General features: G+C 35.1%; 1 protein-coding gene across 2 annotated transcripts in view; it reads right to left on the reverse strand.

Annotated features, from left to right (window-relative positions):
• Positions 1-1,034: 1,034 nt before the first annotated feature.
• LOC126819211 (pumilio homolog 3) overlaps positions 1,035-19,453 on the reverse strand; it is a 41,357-nt gene continuing 22,938 nt past the window's right edge. For both annotated transcript variants that reach the window (XM_050547119.1, XM_050547118.2), the window contains exons 16-18: positions 11,470-11,628; positions 10,555-10,645; positions 1,035-1,674 (exon numbers count right to left, since the gene is read on the reverse strand). In XM_050547119.1, coding sequence (XP_050403076.1) covers positions 1,515-1,674; positions 10,555-10,645; positions 11,470-11,628 — 410 coding nt within the window. In that variant the 3' untranslated portion in view covers positions 1,035-1,514. The remainder of the gene's footprint in view (positions 1,675-10,554; positions 10,646-11,469; positions 11,629-19,453) is intronic.

Consider the following 19,453-nt stretch of genomic DNA (forward strand, 5'->3'; position numbering starts at 1 on the left):
GAGCCATAATCCAGGAAGTTACGGTGTAACGGTGATATATTCGAACGTTTTTTTAAATCGGATAATAATTGTGACCTCTAGAGGGACCACAGGCTAAAAACGCGATTTTTTGTACATTCAAGGGCCATAATTCAGGAAGATACAATCCGATATGTGCGAATATCGAAAGGAACCAAGATCTTAGGTTATAAACATGTATTTCAACTTTCATCAAAATCGGATCAAAATTGTGACCTCTATAGAGGGTCCAAAACCTTGATTTAGCAGATGTTTACACCATATGCGTACGAGGGGCGGCCATTTTGTCCAGCAGTTTTGGCCCGATTTTCACGAAATTTGAAGTCAACAGACAGTATGGAGTAACAGTGATATATTCGAAAGTTTTTTTTAAGTCGAATAATAATTGTGACCTCTAGAGGGACCACAAGCTAAAAACACGATTTTTGTACAATCAAGGGCCATAATCCATGAAGTTACAGTCCGATACATGCCAATATTGAAAGGAACCAAAACCTTAGGGTGATAAACCTATATTTCACGTTTCATTGAAATCGGATAAAAATTGTGACCTGTATAGTGTTCACAAACAATTGTAGATGGACGGACGGACAGGGGCGACGACAATATACGTCCACATGAAAATGTGGGCGTATAAAAATGGTGAAAATCGGTCATCCACTGCATGTGCCGGTCCCTGCATGGTTCTCTCGCAAACGCATTCTTAAACACTGTGTATAAATTTAAAGTCAATCGGATATTAACTTAGCCTGTAGAGCATCTACAAGATATTTTTTGAAGTGATCAAGAGCCATAACTCTGGCAGTAATTATCAGAAATCAATAAAAATCAATAGGATTCTTTATATCATGACCTCACACCGGACCACCAGATGGGGGTGACAACAATATACGATCACATTTCCATGTGAGCTTATAAAAACCAAACTTAAGACTGATTGTCTAAGGTCATGAAATTAAGGTGTATGCCACAGGTTTATTTATTTAACCTCACCTTTTAGCAACAAATAACTCTGGTTATGATCAACAACATATTTATTTACATAGGATTGGCTAGAAACAGTAACAATGACTGCTTTTACATATTTATTCTGCTAAATATTTGGGAGATGACAAGAGATTTTTTATCCGTCCTAGTACCAATTAGTAGTAAACATGGTAAAAATGACCTTATAATCAATTTAATTCTAATCAGTATTATTTTATACAAATATTACCTTGAATTATTTATAAACTCAAGTTTACATTCACCTTATTTTAGTCGAGGCCTGTATCTTCCTCTGACATTTTCTAAAACTAGTTGGTATTTTAAAAGATAATGAACAAAATTTCAACAATTTCTTAAAACCTACTAGGAGAATAAGATATTCATGTTTTTTTAAGAGCATGCATGTAAGAAAAGATAACACTAGTTTTATAATAAAAATATTTGCATATTTATCAAAAACCTATACACATATACATTATTAACCAAATTTATAAAGAATATAAAACAGTTTACAAGTCTATCATGCGTGGTTTGGAAGATGTAGGATTTTCTAATTTCTGAAGCAACACTTGGGCTCCCTTGAAATTCAATTTGCGTAAGGATTTTTTTATAGGTATCAACTGTTGTGTGACTGCCTCTGTGACTTCTGCACATTCTAATTCAATCAAACTGAAAGTATGAATAGACAAAAATAATTATTAGAAAAACATCAGATCATTTCATAGGAATTCCACTTTCATACCAATGACATGCATATAAATTAAACTACACAATGTTAAAGGAGATAAGATTTTAACTCAATATTTTCCATAATATTCGAAATTAAAAACACAAATTAGAATTCAATATTGATCAATTTTAATCAATATTGATGTTATCTTGCTGTGAAACTATCTGATCCTAATATCCAATATTTAAGAAACAATTAACATTTTATAATCAGTACCCTATGGTTTTGGGTACTATTTTGTAATAAACAAATAAAAACATATCCTACAACACAATGTAGAAGTAATTAGTAAACGCTGTTTCACAAATGCACTTAGCCCGTGTAAACGACTGCCGTTCAATTTGAATTGTTCATGTATTTCACCGAACATAACTGTTTAGAAATTATAATTTTTTTTTCTTCAAAAATTGAATATAAATCACTTTACATACATTCATATTACAGTGAAATCACTCAATTAAGACCACCTGTGGGACTGTCGAGATTTGATCTTAATAGTGGGGTGGTGTATACTGAGTGAGCATGCTTGAGCCAATTTCAAAGAAAAACAGACACAGTGTTAGGCCGTGTTGAATTGATTCCTTGTTTCTCCTCGCCCGCGCGCTTAGGTCGAGGACCCCGAAAATCGTGTGCTTACGTTTTTAACACAAAAAAAAATATTCAAAAAATTACGTTAATAACATCTAAAAAAAATTCTACCAAACATCAGAAGTCAATTCTCGTTGTTTATTCCTCGTTACGAACTAAATAAGTAAATGCAGGGGGGGGGGGCGCACTACACGCAAAACAAAAATCTACAAGATAAACCTGCGGACAAGACAGAAAATAAGCATTGCACCAAATAAACAAATATCAAATCAAGTGAATGGATCCGGTTGATAATACACATGTAGGGGCCCGCATTCTATGGAATAAGTTACACTGTATATGATTGGATGAATTCCGCAAAATGGCGCGTGTAGCAGTCATTTCGGCTAATGAGAAAGCATATTATAAACTGTAGGACAGTCGCTATTATTCAACCGGGAACCTGAATAATCAATTTTTTCATTGGCTAAAATTATAACACTTCATTATTATTCAAGTATTACCCAATCATATCTTGTGTAATAAATAACGCACGCCTTACAAAATGGTGAGCTATGCCGGGACATAGGTAAATTCGCGTACCGGTCGGCCTAATTTATTGATGTTCAAGGAAATAATAGTGGTCCCATTCGTTCAATTCTGGAGTTTAAAGAACGAATGAACGGGACCACTATTATTTCCTTGAACATCAATAAATTAACGAACGAACAGGACCACTATTATTTCCTTGAACATCAATAAATTAGGCCGACCGGTACGCGAATTTACTTATCTCGACTCGACTTTGGTGTGTATTCCCAGCACTTTCACCTTCGATGATATTGTCGAAACCATCTATAACTCAACAAGCGAATCAAATTTCGTCTAACTGGAATGTTTCCATTGTATTGTAACACAAGAATACAGAAAATTTATATCAAAATATGGTTATTTCATTTTTTAAAAAGTTAAACAAAGAAGCCAATTGTTACCAAATTTTAGTTTGTTATTAAATTTATTTAATTAAATAAATATTATCTGTGTTTTTATTCTAACCAATAATATAACTAGGTTATTTATAATATTATTAAAGATAGGTTGCCAGGCAACGAAACATACGCCCACAGCAGCTAACTCGTCCGGGCAGTCAACAAGAGTTGTCACATATTTTTACTTTTTTCGGTAATGAAACATTTATAATACATTAAAATCTGATAAGGAGTAACAACTCATTAAGTAATTATCAGAAAACCATTAGAATTTGTTTGGTTTTTATAAAGTTTTGCCCCATGCTAACGTTTAGTATAGGAAACTTTTAACATCATGGATTTAGCTGTTCAAGTCATAAAAATTCATTGAAAATCAATATACTTGTTTGTCTCAAGACCTTACACTCTGTGTATGAATCTGAAGTCAATCGGATGATAACTTTAGCTTCTAGAGGGTCACAAGGTTTTTAAAAGTGATCAAGGGCCATAACTTTGGCAGTAATTATCGGAAATCGTTGTAAATCAATATGATTCTTCGTTTCATGACCTCAAACACTCTGTATCAATTTAAAGTCAATCGGATATTAACTTTTGCCTCTAGAGCATTTACCAAATTTTTGAAGTGATCAAGGGCAATAACTCTGGCAGTAATTATCAAAAATAGCTGAAAATGAATAAACTTCTTTGTCTCATGATCTTAAACACTGTGTATAAATTTAAACTCAATCGGATATTAACTTTAGCCTCTAGAATGTCCACAAGATTTTTTAAAGTGATCAAGGGCCATAACTCTGCCAGTAATTATCGGAAATCGCTGAAAATCAATAGGCTTCTTCGTCTCATGACCTTAAACACTGTGTATAAATTTAGAGTCAATCGGATATTAACTCTGACCTCTAGAGCGTCCACAAGATTTTTTGAAGCGATCAAGGGCCATAACTCTGGCAGTAATTATCGGAAATCGCTGAAAATCAACAGGCTTCTTCGTCTCATGACCTTAAACACTGTGTATAAATTTAAAGTCAATCGGATATTAACTTTAGCCTCTAGAGCATCCACAAGCAATTGTGGACGTCGGACGGACGGACCGACGGACGGGGGTGACGACAATATACGACCACATTTCAATGTGGGCGTATAAAAATGGTACACAACCCTCAGACTATATAGGTATTATGCCAGACCACTTTGTGTTTTGAAACCCACTTTGTGTTGTGTTTACCGCACTACCGCACATGATTGCCAGAGTGGTGGCAGGAGAAACAAGGAATCAATTCAACACGGCCTTATGTAAATTATATAGACATGTAGGCCTACTTTATTGCTCTAAGATGAGATAATAATAATGTAATGTAACCAGCGGCTACAACACAGGATACGTCCACATTTTGCAAGAGATGGATAGAGAACAAGCTAAACAAAGAAATTTTCTGTACAATCAAGGGCCATAATTCAGGAAGTTACGATCCGATATGTGCGAATATCGACAGGAACCAAGATCTTTGGGTTATAAAGAGATATTTCAAGTTTCATCAAAAACGGATCCACATTATGACTTCTAGAGGGTCCACAACCTTGATATACCATATTTTTACACTTATTTACATACGAGGGGCGGCCATTTTGTCCGGCAGTTTTGGTTCGATTTTCACGAAATTCGAACTCAAGCATCATAACAGTGTAATGGTGATCTATTCAAACAGATTTTTAAATCGGATAATAATTGTGACCTCTGGAGGGACCACAAGCTAAAAACGCAATTTCTCGTACAATCAGGGGCCATAATTCAGGAAGTTACGATCCGATATGCGCAAATATTGAAGGGAACCAAGACCTTTGTTGGGTTATAAACATCCATTTTAAGTTTCATCAAAAAAATTTTTTTTTTTTTTTTTAAAGACATATTTTATTCACTATAAATGAATGGGAAATTGGGAACAGGCAAAATCCCTATGTCAGACCCCTATCCTATTTACAAATTATATACTACTAATAAAAAGCAGTATATATACAATATATACAACCCTTACTTAGTTGAATACACCTAAATTATTATAGTAAGTAATAATAATAATAATATTAATAACAACAATAATAATTTAAAATCGTTTAGTTAAATAATAATTTAAGATCGTTTGGTTAAATTGAAATATGATTGAACTGTTGTAAAGGTAAGGTTATTAATTTCGTAGAGTAGAGTTTTGCTGTTCTTTTATAAACATCAGTTAATGTAGAAATAGTCTTTCGTCAAAAAGTATTGAAGTTTTGACAGTGTAAAAGATAGTGTTCGCTATCCTCGAAAGGGTGACCACAATTGCAAGCTGGATTTTCAGAGATGTCTAAAAAACATGTGACCATTTATGTTACTGCATGAGAGTCGTAGTTTGCTGTGGATAATTTCAATTTTCCTAGAATCAATGTAGAAATGTTTTGGGGGTTTAGAGTCATGTTCGGAGACCTTTTGTTGAAAAGAGGAGAGACTTGTTGCAAGTTTTGTTGACTGGTCTAACCGGTTCCATTCCTTTATTGCGGATGGTACAAATGAGTTGGAAAATAATTTCGTTCTACACCGATATTCAGTGAAATCATTTATATTTCTAAAATTGTACGAAGATTTTCTAGAGCGTGGAAAAAGTGTAGAAAGATAATTGGGTATAGTGTTATTGAGAATTTTATAGACAAGAATAAGTTTTTGTCTTTGTCGACATTCTTTTAGAGGAATGAAACTGGTCTGTTTGTAAAGAATGTAAGCGTTATATATAGTCAGTAAGGATCTACGTTTCAAGCGATATTTCAGAGACCTCAAGCAGTTTACTAGTTTTGATACTTTTTTGCATAAATTTCCTATGTGGACATCCCAATTGCCGTTATTTTGAAACGCAAGGCCTAAATGTTTGTGGAAAGAGACTTCATTTGTTTTTACAGAATTAAAAATTAGTGGTGGCTTAGTAATTTTCGTTCTAGTGCTGATAGTCAAAGTTTCAGTTTTAAGTGGATTACAGGTAACCAGCCAGGTTTTAGCCCAGTCATTAATAGTTTCGAGATAAGTATTAAAAGTATCGGCACTTGCAATCGGGTCATCGATTTTGAGGAAGAGCGAGGTATCATCGGCAAATAATCTGACATTTGATTTAATATTCTCAACAATATCGTTGGACACCAGCAGGGATTACTTTGGCTTCAGAGGCAACTCCATTCAGTACCACTCTGTTGTCTATTTGAAAGATAATTGCCAAACCAATCTAGCAAGTCTCCCCTGATCCCAACACCACCCATTTTCCAACATAGTCCAGCGTGCCAGACACAGTCAAAAGCCTTGCTGATGTCACAGAAGACAATTCTGGTGTGTGAACGGCTATCAATGGCTTGACAAAACATGTGTGTTAATTCTATTAGTTGGTATATAGTACTGTTACCTTGAAGAAATCCGCTTTGAAACGTTAGTATTTGACAATCCCGCAAGAAGTTAAAGACATGCTTATAGATTACTTTTTCAAATACTTTAATTATAATGATTAACAATGAGACAGGTCTGTAGTTTCCCCATTCATTAGGAGATCCTTTCTTAAATATGGCCGTGACGTTGGCAAATTTCCAAATTTGGGAAACCTTTTTCGTTTCTAGAGAGAGTTTGAATAAAGTACAAAGTGGAGCGGAAATTTCAGTGGAAATGGATTTAAGTCATTTTGCACTGATGTCATAGGGACCAGATGCTTTTGATATATTCAAACTGTTGATGATATCTTTAACTTCTTGATGGGTTGGTACGATCTGCGTTAGTGAGTTCGGATTTTGTCTAATAGAGGGAAAAGCTGTGTTAGTGTCGTTTAATTTGGATTGTTCAATGAAGAAATTATTGAGTGCATTAGTTTTGTCTTTTGGTGTAAAAAGGATGTCTGTGTTCACAGCTAAGGGTGGTATATCTGTCTTGTTTGTCCCCTGGCCTTTCACAAATGAGTTAATAATTTTCCAAAAGATGTTATTTCCAAAATTTTCTGAATCATTAATATTGTTGTCAAGTTTTTCATAGTATTTAATTTTTGCAGTTCGAATAAGATTAATATATTGGTTGCGGATAGATCAGACATGTTGCCAATTCATGTCATGATTTGATTTTGTTGCTTTTTTGTGTATTCGATTTTTCTTTTGGGTAATTTCCTAATTTCTACTGTCATCCATGGTTTATCATTGGGCCGAATAGTTACAATTCGATTAGGTATGTTGACCATGGCAATTGAAATTAACTCATTGAAGCACGGTCAATGTCTTTTCCATCGATCAGATCGTACCAATTTAGTTTGTCGATGTCAATGTTATTATAGTCCCATACCGTTCTTTTTAAACATTGTGCCTTTGAAATTTTGAAAGATAAGTCGCATGGTACAGGACAATGATCACTGCAGAAATTATCAGATACGTCGCAATGTTTAGTAAATTCAGGAAAATTGGTCAAGATCAAGTCAATTAAAGAATTGTTGCCGTTTTCTTGGTATCTTGTAGGTGCTGTCACAAACTGTTCGAATCAAGTAAATTTATTACGTCATGTATTATCGAGTGTGTATTCCGCAACATGTCAATATTAAAGTCTCCTACTATTAAGCATTGAAATGAGTCAAAGATTTGATTGTCAGTTTTCCTATCAGTTTGGAGGTCAGTAGTAAGAGCCAAGTAAGAATTTTTTATTAAAAGTATTCAAATCAAGCCAAGGTGATTCGATAGAGTTGTTCTCAAGATCAGTACGACGTTTGAACGATATGGTATTACGTACATAAACAACGACCCCTCCCCCGCTGCTGTTAGGCCTATCTTTGCATACTGGTGTATAGTAACTTGGAATTAAAAGGAGGGTGTCATTTGGTATGTTTTCGTAAAGCCATGATTCAGTTATAGATATAATATCAAAGGAAGATAATTCTGCGACAATATGGTCAACTTTTTTTCTTAGGCTACGGACATTGATGTGGACAAGCGACAAGAGACTTGAAGTGGAGGACTGATTAACGGAACGACAGCCGTAAGAGATGGACGATGAAGCTAATGGAACTGGATTGGGTTCTATATTACCTGATAATAGACTTACCCTGATTTTAAAAATTATATGACTGATTAATGAGAGGTTTAAAAAAAGAAGTGTTGCTTTATTATTTTGTAAAAGTAGGTGCACAGTTCGGGTAGGATAAGATCAAAATCAGATGAAAATTGTGATCTCTAGAGTGTCCACAAGCTAAAAACGTGATTTTTCGTACAATTAGGGGCCATAATCCATGAAGTTATGGGAGATAGACCTATATTTTAAGTTTTGGCAAAATTGAATAAAAATTGTGACCTGTAGAGTGTCCACAAACAAATTGTGGACGGACAGGAGCGACGACAATATATGTCCACATATGTAGGCCTACTTTATTACTCTTTTAAAAGATGAGATAAGAATGATGTATATAAGTTCAGTTTATCACCTTTTTAACTGCAAATTAACATGCATAACAAAGTTTAGATCTATTTAGTCACAAGGACTATGTTGTTTATTACAATTTGAACTTCCAATACATTAATTATGATATTCGATTTAATTAAGATTATTTACATATTACAGAGACATAAAAAAGGAAAAAGCATAAAAAAAAGTTTGTGTTATTCTATTAGCGGTGTGTGTGTTTTCACACTCATTTTTCTCATTCTTGCATATGCATTCTTGAAAATGAATTTTACAATTCAAGAATACTAATTTAAACTATAAAACATCTGTGATGGCTCAAAAGGTGTTCATTAATTAAGTCAAATAGTGATTTATTTCGGATCACAGACTGCCGTGACACATTGATAATCACCTGGCGGTACTCTCAATATAGTTCGCATTATTCACATTTCTGCTTTATTAAAATTTATTTTAATCACAAAATAAATAATTTCTTTAAAAAATCAAAGTATCGATATAAACTATTCTTCAAGAAAAATAGAAATTGAACAAAAGCAAGGATAATTATAACAGTACCAGTTGGTTGGAAAATTGAGTGTGAAGTCACGTGATGTAAACAAAGCTACATCATTAAACAATTATTATTTTCTTTGTTTAAATTAGCACACAATGAGAAATTCCATTATCTCAAAAATGAGACAAATAAAGAAAGATCAGCAGCTCATGAAATGGCTGCGATGAAATTAATCAACCTCGACTGTTTGATTGCTTTGATCTCAGTTGTTAGATTGACTAAGGTTGTTATCGCGAGTCACAAAAACAATGAAATTCACTGTTTGGGACTAGCTTCGGGGGGCCTAATCCTTAATAGTGAGTTGCCCGTATTACTGAACACAATTTATAAGGAAAATAGAAGAAAAAAAATTGGTTCTTTTAATATGTGGTCATACTGGAGTTGGTCATTAAGCGGGATTCCACTGTACATTAAAATGTGCTTTTCGAACCATTTTTGTCTATTTCAAGGTCCTAAAAACTATAGCCATACGCCCTTTAATATCCCCGTAAATCAGAGCCTCGTTTAACATGGTGAATAGGCGGGGCCGCAGCCGCACACTGGCCAAACTGTGCCGCCTACTGAGCCAAAAAGTTGAAGACTGGGCGTCAACATACATACGTTTTGAAAATTGCTGACAAGGTTTTCCCCATGTGCCAATACTATATCTAGGTGCGTAGGTTTACAAAATCGTCTTTCTGATTGTTTTATGGGTATATTTCTGTCTGCAGGTCAACCGCAGCAGTGTTTTGATCTTGATTTTACAGGGTATTAATCAATTAATGGTTTAACAAGATGCCAAAACTAATAGTGTATCAAATCTCCGAAACTATTTTTTAAGTGCTCAGAAATTGAGTCTAAGGGAGTCAATTTTCAAAATTTTCTGGGGGAGGGCCCCCAAGAGCCCCCGCGCAGGCTCTCACCTGCGGTGTTAGCACCTATGGTGGCTGCAGATTGCCGCGCACGACTTAATCATTACACGAGGCTCTGCCGTATATGAATTAATAAATAGTGGGAGTTGATAGAAATGAAAATGAAATGGGGTTTAACGTCCTACTGTTCTGCTCCAACTGGGCTGATTAAGACAATCATACGTCATACAGTGTGCTATGAGGGAAATTTCGCCCAGGTAGTGGCACTATGGCCTACTCTTATATCAAATTCCAACTGCCAGGGGATCTTTTACATGCACGCAAATGTATACACAGGTCGTGAGAGTTGATATGACTGGAGAGGGTAAAACTATTGATTAATATATAGAAAGCAGGTGGGCTACACTAAATACATGACTTACTTAACTAATATTAAACATCCTCGGTTACATGCTGCCCATGACTTCATACTACCTTCTGGTACTTTCTCCAATAATATGGTAGAAAACAGAACTATAATATAACAAATATCTTGGTTTAAACATAAAAATAAACATCATTAAAACATCACTAACAAGCCAACAGTGAGGTTTTGAAGTATCTGGTAATGAAACTATACACAAGTTCCATCACTTCCATTAAGTTCCATCACTGCTTACCTTCAGCGGAAAATGTTAATCATGGACCTCAGTCAAGACATTCACCTAATGAACATATACACCTCAATTACGAGTTATGTTCCAAAGTCTTGACAAATCAAATTGCTTATTTCTACTTAACCTAAGCAGAAAATCCTCATTATCGAACTGAGTCAAGGTATTGATGTAATAAAACTATACACCAAGTTTCATCACTCTCACTTAATTAGAACCAAAATTATGGTGTCCCAAAGCATCAACCAATCAAATTGCTTATCTATGCTTTAGCCTAAGCAGAAAATGGCTACACCAAGTTTGAACATTCAGGCTCAATTAGGAGAGTTATTGTGTCCCAAAACGTGTGACAGACCAATTTTAATAGTCTCCTGCTTTCTTCGAAAGATGGGGGACAACTAGAATCAAACAATACATATATACTGTGAAGAAATGTGTAATTCAATGTGTGATTCATTATAAATTAAAACGTGTATGTTGGAATATGTCGAATGCAGCATTTCACCTCAGGATTGACACACAATATGCAATCTTGTCCTAACCACATAATGTATTACTGAAATATATACCTAGCTTGATGATATTTAGTCATTTACTACCATTTTATCATTGAAGAGACCATGATAAATATCAAGAGAACACATGGCAAAAATACAAATTTTAAAAATAAAATGTATTACAAACCTTCTTCACATTTTTCAAGTCGTTTTTTATCTTGATTTATCAACCGTTTAATAACAAGATGACCAACATGATGTTCTACAATATGCATTTTATCAGCACCAGTAGTAAATGGTTCAGCAGCAATATCAGCTATAGCTTCCATAGCAGCGGTACTATCAACTACAATATAGGTCAATATTACAATTGGGTCATTCCACGTCAAGTGGGTCAATTTTCAGAAATTTGGGAAATTGACACCCTCGAAAAAATCTGGAAAAAATATAGGTTATTGTACATGCAAAAACTAGAAATTGTGCAAAATTTGTGGTCTGTAGCTTGAAAACTGACTGGGATACGGGCATTTGAGTTTCATAAGTTACCGATAAGTTTTCGAAACAAAATATGTATCAATAATTTACTTGAGTTTCAGATATCTTGTTTTTACCTTTCTAGTAAAAATGCACAACCCCAATTTGGTAGCGTTAGAGAACTTTGTGTGTAGATTACGAATCTGCAATCAGAATACAGGTGACTGGTAGGGTTTGCATGGTACTTGGCCATGAAAACCGAAAACAATTTGGTGTAATTGTATATTTTCTGGATGACCTGGCGCCTGGTACGTTCGGGCATTTTTATGCGCGAACTCTTAGGGTTTTTTTTATTGGCATGCGCACAGGTACTATTTCTTTTTCTTTTAACAAGTACCCAAATCGGGGATTTCGTGCGGAGGTAGTTCGGAGGTAAACAGTCTGTGAAGTACAAAACTTGCCACTGTACCTGTGTATCGCTAATTATAAACCGAATGTGTGAAGACAGTTCATACATATCACTCAAAAATTTTTCAGTACAAACTCAGTTGATTCACGCTCGATTTGCTACTAAACAAACCCATCGGTTTATTTTCTAAACAGTGTGACCTGAAGTGACTGCGGATTTATTGACCTTGTATGAACTTATCCATAGCTATATCCTTACACTGAGAGAAATTATCTAGTCTCGGTGAAAAGAACCATGGTCATCTGGTAGAAAATTACTTTTGTATTTTTTGGAACGGAAAACAGTGTTTTTAGAAGCAAACTAACCTGCCGCACATGAGGAAGTCATTATACTAATAATAAAAGGCGAGACCTCTTTTTGCGGCGCAGGCTTATCACTGAGTAGTAAACCGTCCACAAACAATAATATAGGAAGCCTAGTGACGAGTGTAGTAATGTAAGTAGGCTATAGATTATAGGTTTGAGTCGAGATTACTCGGTTTTTGCGATAACCAATTATGTGAGAAATACCATACTGACATTCGGTTTTTAAAAGTTGTACGGCAACTAAATGCGTTTGTTAGATACTGACAGAGCAGCCCCGAGTCGAACAATCGCCGCCCGAGCTGTCTTCGTCAGCTAGTTTCACAATATCGTGCAATAGGTGTATTAATGTGATTTTTAGGTTTAACCCCGCAAACAATGCCAAAATAGTGTTTTCACTGCTTACAGAAAACTGAAATTTAAAAAAAAAATTTTTTATGAGGGTGACCCTCCCACACACCCCCTATCGAGCTGCCGCTCGGTCTGCGCAGCCTCATGCCTGGCACATACTGTCAACATTGTATATTTTTCCGTTTCCGCCCTTCCCCCCCACAATATATATTTCACGGCTACGTTGCGACGGTACCAGCATACCAAGTTGTTGACACCCATTACATCACTCCTGTCTAACAAATCATAAAGCTGTGGTGTTACGGTGGCGGCATAGTATTTCACCGTAACACCACAGCCACTCTAACCATTCATAATACATCTAACTATCCCTTTACAGCACTTCACTCCCTACACATTTCCCCTCGTCCTACTTTCCCAAACGTCAACAACACATCTCATACATCCAGTTCGCTGATTAACCCTTGTACCACGTCTACTGGATTTTGTAGTGCTCCAGGTAATGGATACAAGGTAATGGATATAGACCCATATTTTGGCCTATCCAGAAATTGCCAGTAGTACTACATAAGAAACATATGAGAACGCATCAGTCTTTACTAGATTCCCAGAAAAATTGGTCTTGAATATGGTTTGAGACACAAATTTTCGAAAATTGCCTTGTATTTTCGAGCCGAAAGAATCCGGAAGATGAGCACCTAAAATTCTGAAACTTGGTTTAATTATAGTTTGTACTAATGTCTCCATTATATATTAAAGCCATTCTTGACCCATGCATTTGTATGGGCCGTATCTCAGGAACTGTTAGTCGGATCAAGTTAAAATTAGGAATATCAGCTTTTTCAGCCATAATAAACATATAACCCAATTTTCAGCAAAATCAAAGGGGGTACGGTTTAACTCATTGGGTGATAATGACCCAAAACACAGATTTTGAACAAATTGAAAAAATATTGAGATGGCACAGGACAAGAATGGTTTTAACATATGTTATAGACATTAGTCTATAGCTCCTGGAGCACTACAAAATCTAGAAAATATACAATTACTCCAAATTTTGGGGTTTTTTTGTGACCAAGTAGTATGCGAACCCTACCACTCACCTATAATCTGACTGCAGATTCGTAATCAACACAAAAAGTTCTTTAAGACAACCAAATGTGAGCTGTATATCTTCACTAGAAAGGTAAAAACAAGATTTCTGAAACTTGAGTAAATTACTAATACATATTTTGTTTTGAAAACTCAATCGGTAACTATGAAACTCAAATGCCCGTATCTCAGTCAATTTTCAAGCTACAGTACGGCCGTCACGATGGTTTGACGGGACACGATATTACCGTGTTTTTTATCGTGGAATTCCGTGATTTACCGAGTGAACACCGAGCGAATATCGAGTGACACGATAGCACTGCCTCGGTGTTGGAAACACGGTGTGACTCGGTGTTTTAATTAAACCATGCCTCTGATCGTTTATTTTAGGATGAAGTACATGTAGAGCTATACATTGTTATTATAGATCACTTAATGTGTTGGTAGCTACGTGTGAAGATTGGCGTACGCGTTTCTTTGATCTGTTATATCATGGACCGTATATAGGGTTATATCACAGGGTAATTCTGTTATTTAAACCCGGGTATTGTCATCTTTTAAACAGAAATATGCTTATACCGATACATTATTACTTCATTAATATGTTCGACATTTGTAAGACTTGCATCGATGGACCATTACAAATTCAATCAAATTACTGAAAAATTATAACATGACACCAATATATGCTAGTCTTACCGGGGGCGTAGATTTATCCATCTAAATAGTAATTCACATACTGATAAATAATTCTGGTTTAAATCACAAATAAATTAAAAGCCTTTGTCTCCTGATATGTAATCACACAAAGTCAGAATTCACCGTCAACAAGTTTATGGAACTTTGCTGAATACATGTACATTGACACGTATCAGTCCGATAATACCTTGCTGACGTTTTCATTTCGGCACCATAGAGTCTGGTAGATGCATACTGTCAATCAAGGTTCCACAATGAGAACTGACACGTGACATGAAAGGAAATCGACTGACAGAACATAGACGCCCCTTTAACAACAAACTATTACCTTGTTGTGGTCTTGTGCTCGTGGACAATATGACTTTTATTGTTAATTGTCAGTAGTAATAATTACATATTTTCAAAAGAGATGTCGATTTCTTTTTGATTATACATGTAGCTTCAGTCCATTCAATTACCTGTATTTATTACTCAAATGGTTTCTTAATTAGCAGAATGTGAAAATAAAGAAAACAAAGTTACACTTAAAATATGACTACGGTAACCAAGAAGTTATTCGTCGCGATTTCACGGGGTTGTTAGGATTCGACCGGACCCCCACCCAATCCGCTACATGTAATACCAATTTGTAACGAGTAATTGTGATTACTCTGTTACGGTAAAACTCGTATTTTTTTTTTATAAATCGGTACAGGCTTAAGGTTCACGCATGCAGAGCGGCTTATGAACAAAATGATGTTTAGTCATTTGCAGTTGACATATTCTGCCTTACACCGGTGGAAATCATTTCATTATATTGTGCACAAACGTCATTCCTTAAATAGCCCCACGCCCCTTTAACAACTGAATTTTCTGTTAGACCATTTATTCTACACTCTTTGATGTGCTTTCTAGATTAATTAATTTCATAACTATTGAAGAGGACCAGTTGGTTGTTTATATTGTTTTATTTACCTAACGATCAACGATAAGTTCACCAATGTTTTTGTAATAAAGTAGACCCGTATTGTTTGCTGATTGACTTTATCCCATGATTTAAAAAATTGGCGATGGTTAATATTGGGTCAACAATAATTCCTTAAACTGCGCCGGAGCCCCTTTTACATAAACGGAATTCGCATTTTATAAGACGGCGATTATTCGTACATGTATGTCGGGCCAAAAGGTCATTTCTTAAATAGTACGAACCTCCCTTTAACACTCCCTTTAACAAGAGAAATTGGAATGATATGTTTCGGCATGATAAATAATGTTAAAACTAATCGTTAATCTATTTTCCGTACACGAAACTAAACAACTCCAAATATAAGGAAACATTGTCGTGAATTTTTCAGTTAGATTTTCGGCTGATGTCTTTTACCGCTTACATAATGTACATTATTAAACATTTACGCAATATGTAAAAAGTATTTACCTTACCTTTTATACTCATATTGTAGATGTTAAATATCCTTAATAATTATCACAGGCAAATATAAAAATAATACCAATCCAAATTAATATCCTTTTGCATATAAGCTTGCATATATAATCAACTTGGAATACCAAAATTTAAATCGCAACGCCTTGTGGTCTAAACGGTATCATAAATCATAAAATAAACCATAAATCAATGGACCTGTTGTAAGGTGAACACTGCATGGTTTCTGGCAACTTTGGGTCTTTGCGGCATAATGTAGTCTTAACCAATAAAAACAACAAAGTGGCTACGTGCGATTTTATTCTTTGATCTTGGATCCAAGGGACATTTCTGTTATTCAAACCAATCTGCACGAGAATGACAACATACAAGTTGACAGTTATTGATTTGGGGTTCATGTGGAATAGATTCTTCCATCGAAATACAGTTATTCTTTTCTAAAATAAAACGAGTGCCTTGGATTTTTGTGTGGATTTGATAGCGGTTATAATTAACTAATATTCTCTTACACCGGAGACTTGTGTCACGTTCATTTCATTTTTACGGTAAGTACGAACTTATGTCTGATTTGAAAGCGCTTTCGAACCCCGTTGCAAGTTCTATTTGTCTTATTTCTATTTGTAAGACCGGTAACCCAAATACCGTTATAGTTTGCAATTTAAAAGTCTATCTTTGCCGTGATTCGAGAGTAGTTCTTAACTATAAACTCATAATGTAGTAAATATGCAAAACAATTTGAACACGGCATAAATATCTAAACTGTGTAATACATGTATAGTCTTATGCATACGTGTCCTTCAAAGTGTACTAGACATGCAGCTTTACATGACTGGTTGGAAATGTAACCGCATATATCGTGCAGAATATGTGAACACGCATGTTCTACTTCTAACTATACAACGTGACCTAATGCGTCCGTATTATTAACGAAAATATTCAACATTCATAACATCGTAGCTGTATATCGTTTTGACATCGATTGTTTATGACAAATAAATACCGTTAATTTTGCATGTAAAATTACACCGAGGGCTATTGTGTAGCACGACTATCGTGGCACACGATAGCGACTGCTACACCGAGTTATTTATCGTGGCAATATCGTGGCGTTATCGTGGCAATTTTCAACAAAAAACGACACGATAATCGTGTTTCATCAAAGCGTCGCGGCGGGCGTACTGTACAGACCACAAATTTTGCACAGTTTCTAGTTTTTACATGTACAATAACATATTTTTTCAAGATTTTTTTCGAAAGGGTCAATTTCCCCATCACCCCTCTGGTCCACTTGACATGTAATGATCCAATTTTATTATATAACAAGCCAACAGTGAGGTTGATGTTCCCTGCCGCAATCTCAAAATAAATAGATGACACATTAATGAATTACACATTTGTATTTTTGAAAAGTGTCAAGCAATCAAACTGATTATCTATACTTAGTCTTATCAGAAAATGTTCACGATCGAACTCAGTCACGGTTTTGAAGTAGCTGGTAGTGAAACTATACACTAAGTTTCATTACTCTCCATAAGTTACAATCACAGTTATCTTGTCCCAAAGCATCGACCAATGAAATTGCTTAGCTTTAGCGGAAAATTTTAGTCACTGAACTTAGTCAAGACATTCACCTAATGAACATCTAGGCTAAGTTTAACCATTCTACCTCAATTAAGAGTTATGTTTCAAAGTCTTGACCAATCAAATTGCTTATCCTACTTAGCCTAAGAAGAAAACTCTCATCATTGAACTTAGTAAAGGTACTGATATAATGAATCAAAGTTATCGTGATCCAAAGTCTCAGTCAATCAATCTTTACTTAGCCTAGGCAGAAAATGCTTATCATCGAACTCAAATCTGGTCTGCCCTCTGTTTGCCCACCCACAATAATTTTAAAGATAGGTTGCCAGAAAACAAAACATACGCCCACGACAGCTAAATCGTCCGAGTGGTCGACAAGGTTTGTCGCATATTTATTCTTTTGTAGGTAATTAGGTGAATTTATTAGACAATTTCATACAGATGACATTATAATTTTCGTCGTTTGAGGATTCTAAAAACTAAAACTAGGGCTGTAACTCTGGAAGTAATCTACAGATATTGTTGAAATTCGACAGGCTTTTTCGTTTTACTAATTCAAATAATGCATATAAATTTCATACAGATCGGATGATAACTTTTGTCGTTTGAACGTTCACAAGGTTCAACAAAGTAAAACAAGGGCCATAATTCTAGAAGTAATGGACGGAAATTGCTGACATTCAATAGGCTTCTTCATTTCACTAATTTAAAAGATGCATATGAATTTCATACAGATTAGGTGATAACTTTTGTCGTTCAAGCGTTCACAAGATTCAACAAAGTGAAACAAGGGTCATAACTCTAGATGTAATTAACATAAATTTGCTGAAACTCAATAGGCTTGTTCCTGTTACTAATTTAAAATATACATATAAATTTCATACAGATCGGATAATAACTTTTGTCGTTAGAGCATTCACAAGGTACAACAAAGTGAAACAAAGGCCATAACTCTCGGCGTAATTAATGGAAATTGCTGAAATTCAATAGGCTTCTTCGTTGCACTAATTTAAATGATGCATATCAATTTTAAACAGATCGGATGATAACTGTTGTCATTAGAGCGTTCACAAGATTCAACAACTCTCGATGGCAAGCCTGCGATATTTACTGGATTAGGATCCAATTTGCTGCTCAACTTTCATTCATTTAATCATGAAATGGATAATTGAGACTAAGTTTTTTATCGTACTGACTTTAGTAATGATGATCGAGGCTAGGCCGAAAATTCAATTGCTAAATTTTTAATTCAGAGTGGATCAATTTGAGTGAAATTTTCAGCAAATTCCCTTTACATTATTTAGCTTTTTATCTAATCTCCCATAATGTATCTTTAACTGACCCACGGTGACTTTTGTCGACAACTATAACGTTACCGTTAAGTACCCACGGCGACTTTTGTCGACACAACCGGTTAGCCGAATGCAACGTTCCTAGCGTAATGAGAGTTATTTCCCCTATGAACAGACGACTTTATCTCATTTGTTTACTTCCTGTTTGACATTTTGACAGTTAAAAATCTTACTGTTTCTCCTTGAAAAATTATAATAAAAAGGTGATATGTCTAGACCTATTCGGCAAACTTCTCCTAATGACGGATTACCATCCTTATTGAATGACAATGATTCAGATTTTATCTGTAGTGTTGATTTTTACAGTTTTGCGTTCAGCCAAGAACGTAATAGAAGTAGGCTCAGTTAATCAACAAATTTCTATTAGTATTACGGTACTTAAATAAGCTTAAATTAAAAGAGATTCATGATGAATAATTTTTAGTTCACAA

Source organism: Patella vulgata, chromosome 4, assembly GCF_932274485.2.
Source record: "Patella vulgata chromosome 4, xgPatVulg1.2, whole genome shotgun sequence".
NCBI lineage: Eukaryota > Metazoa > Mollusca > Gastropoda > Patellidae > Patella > Patella vulgata.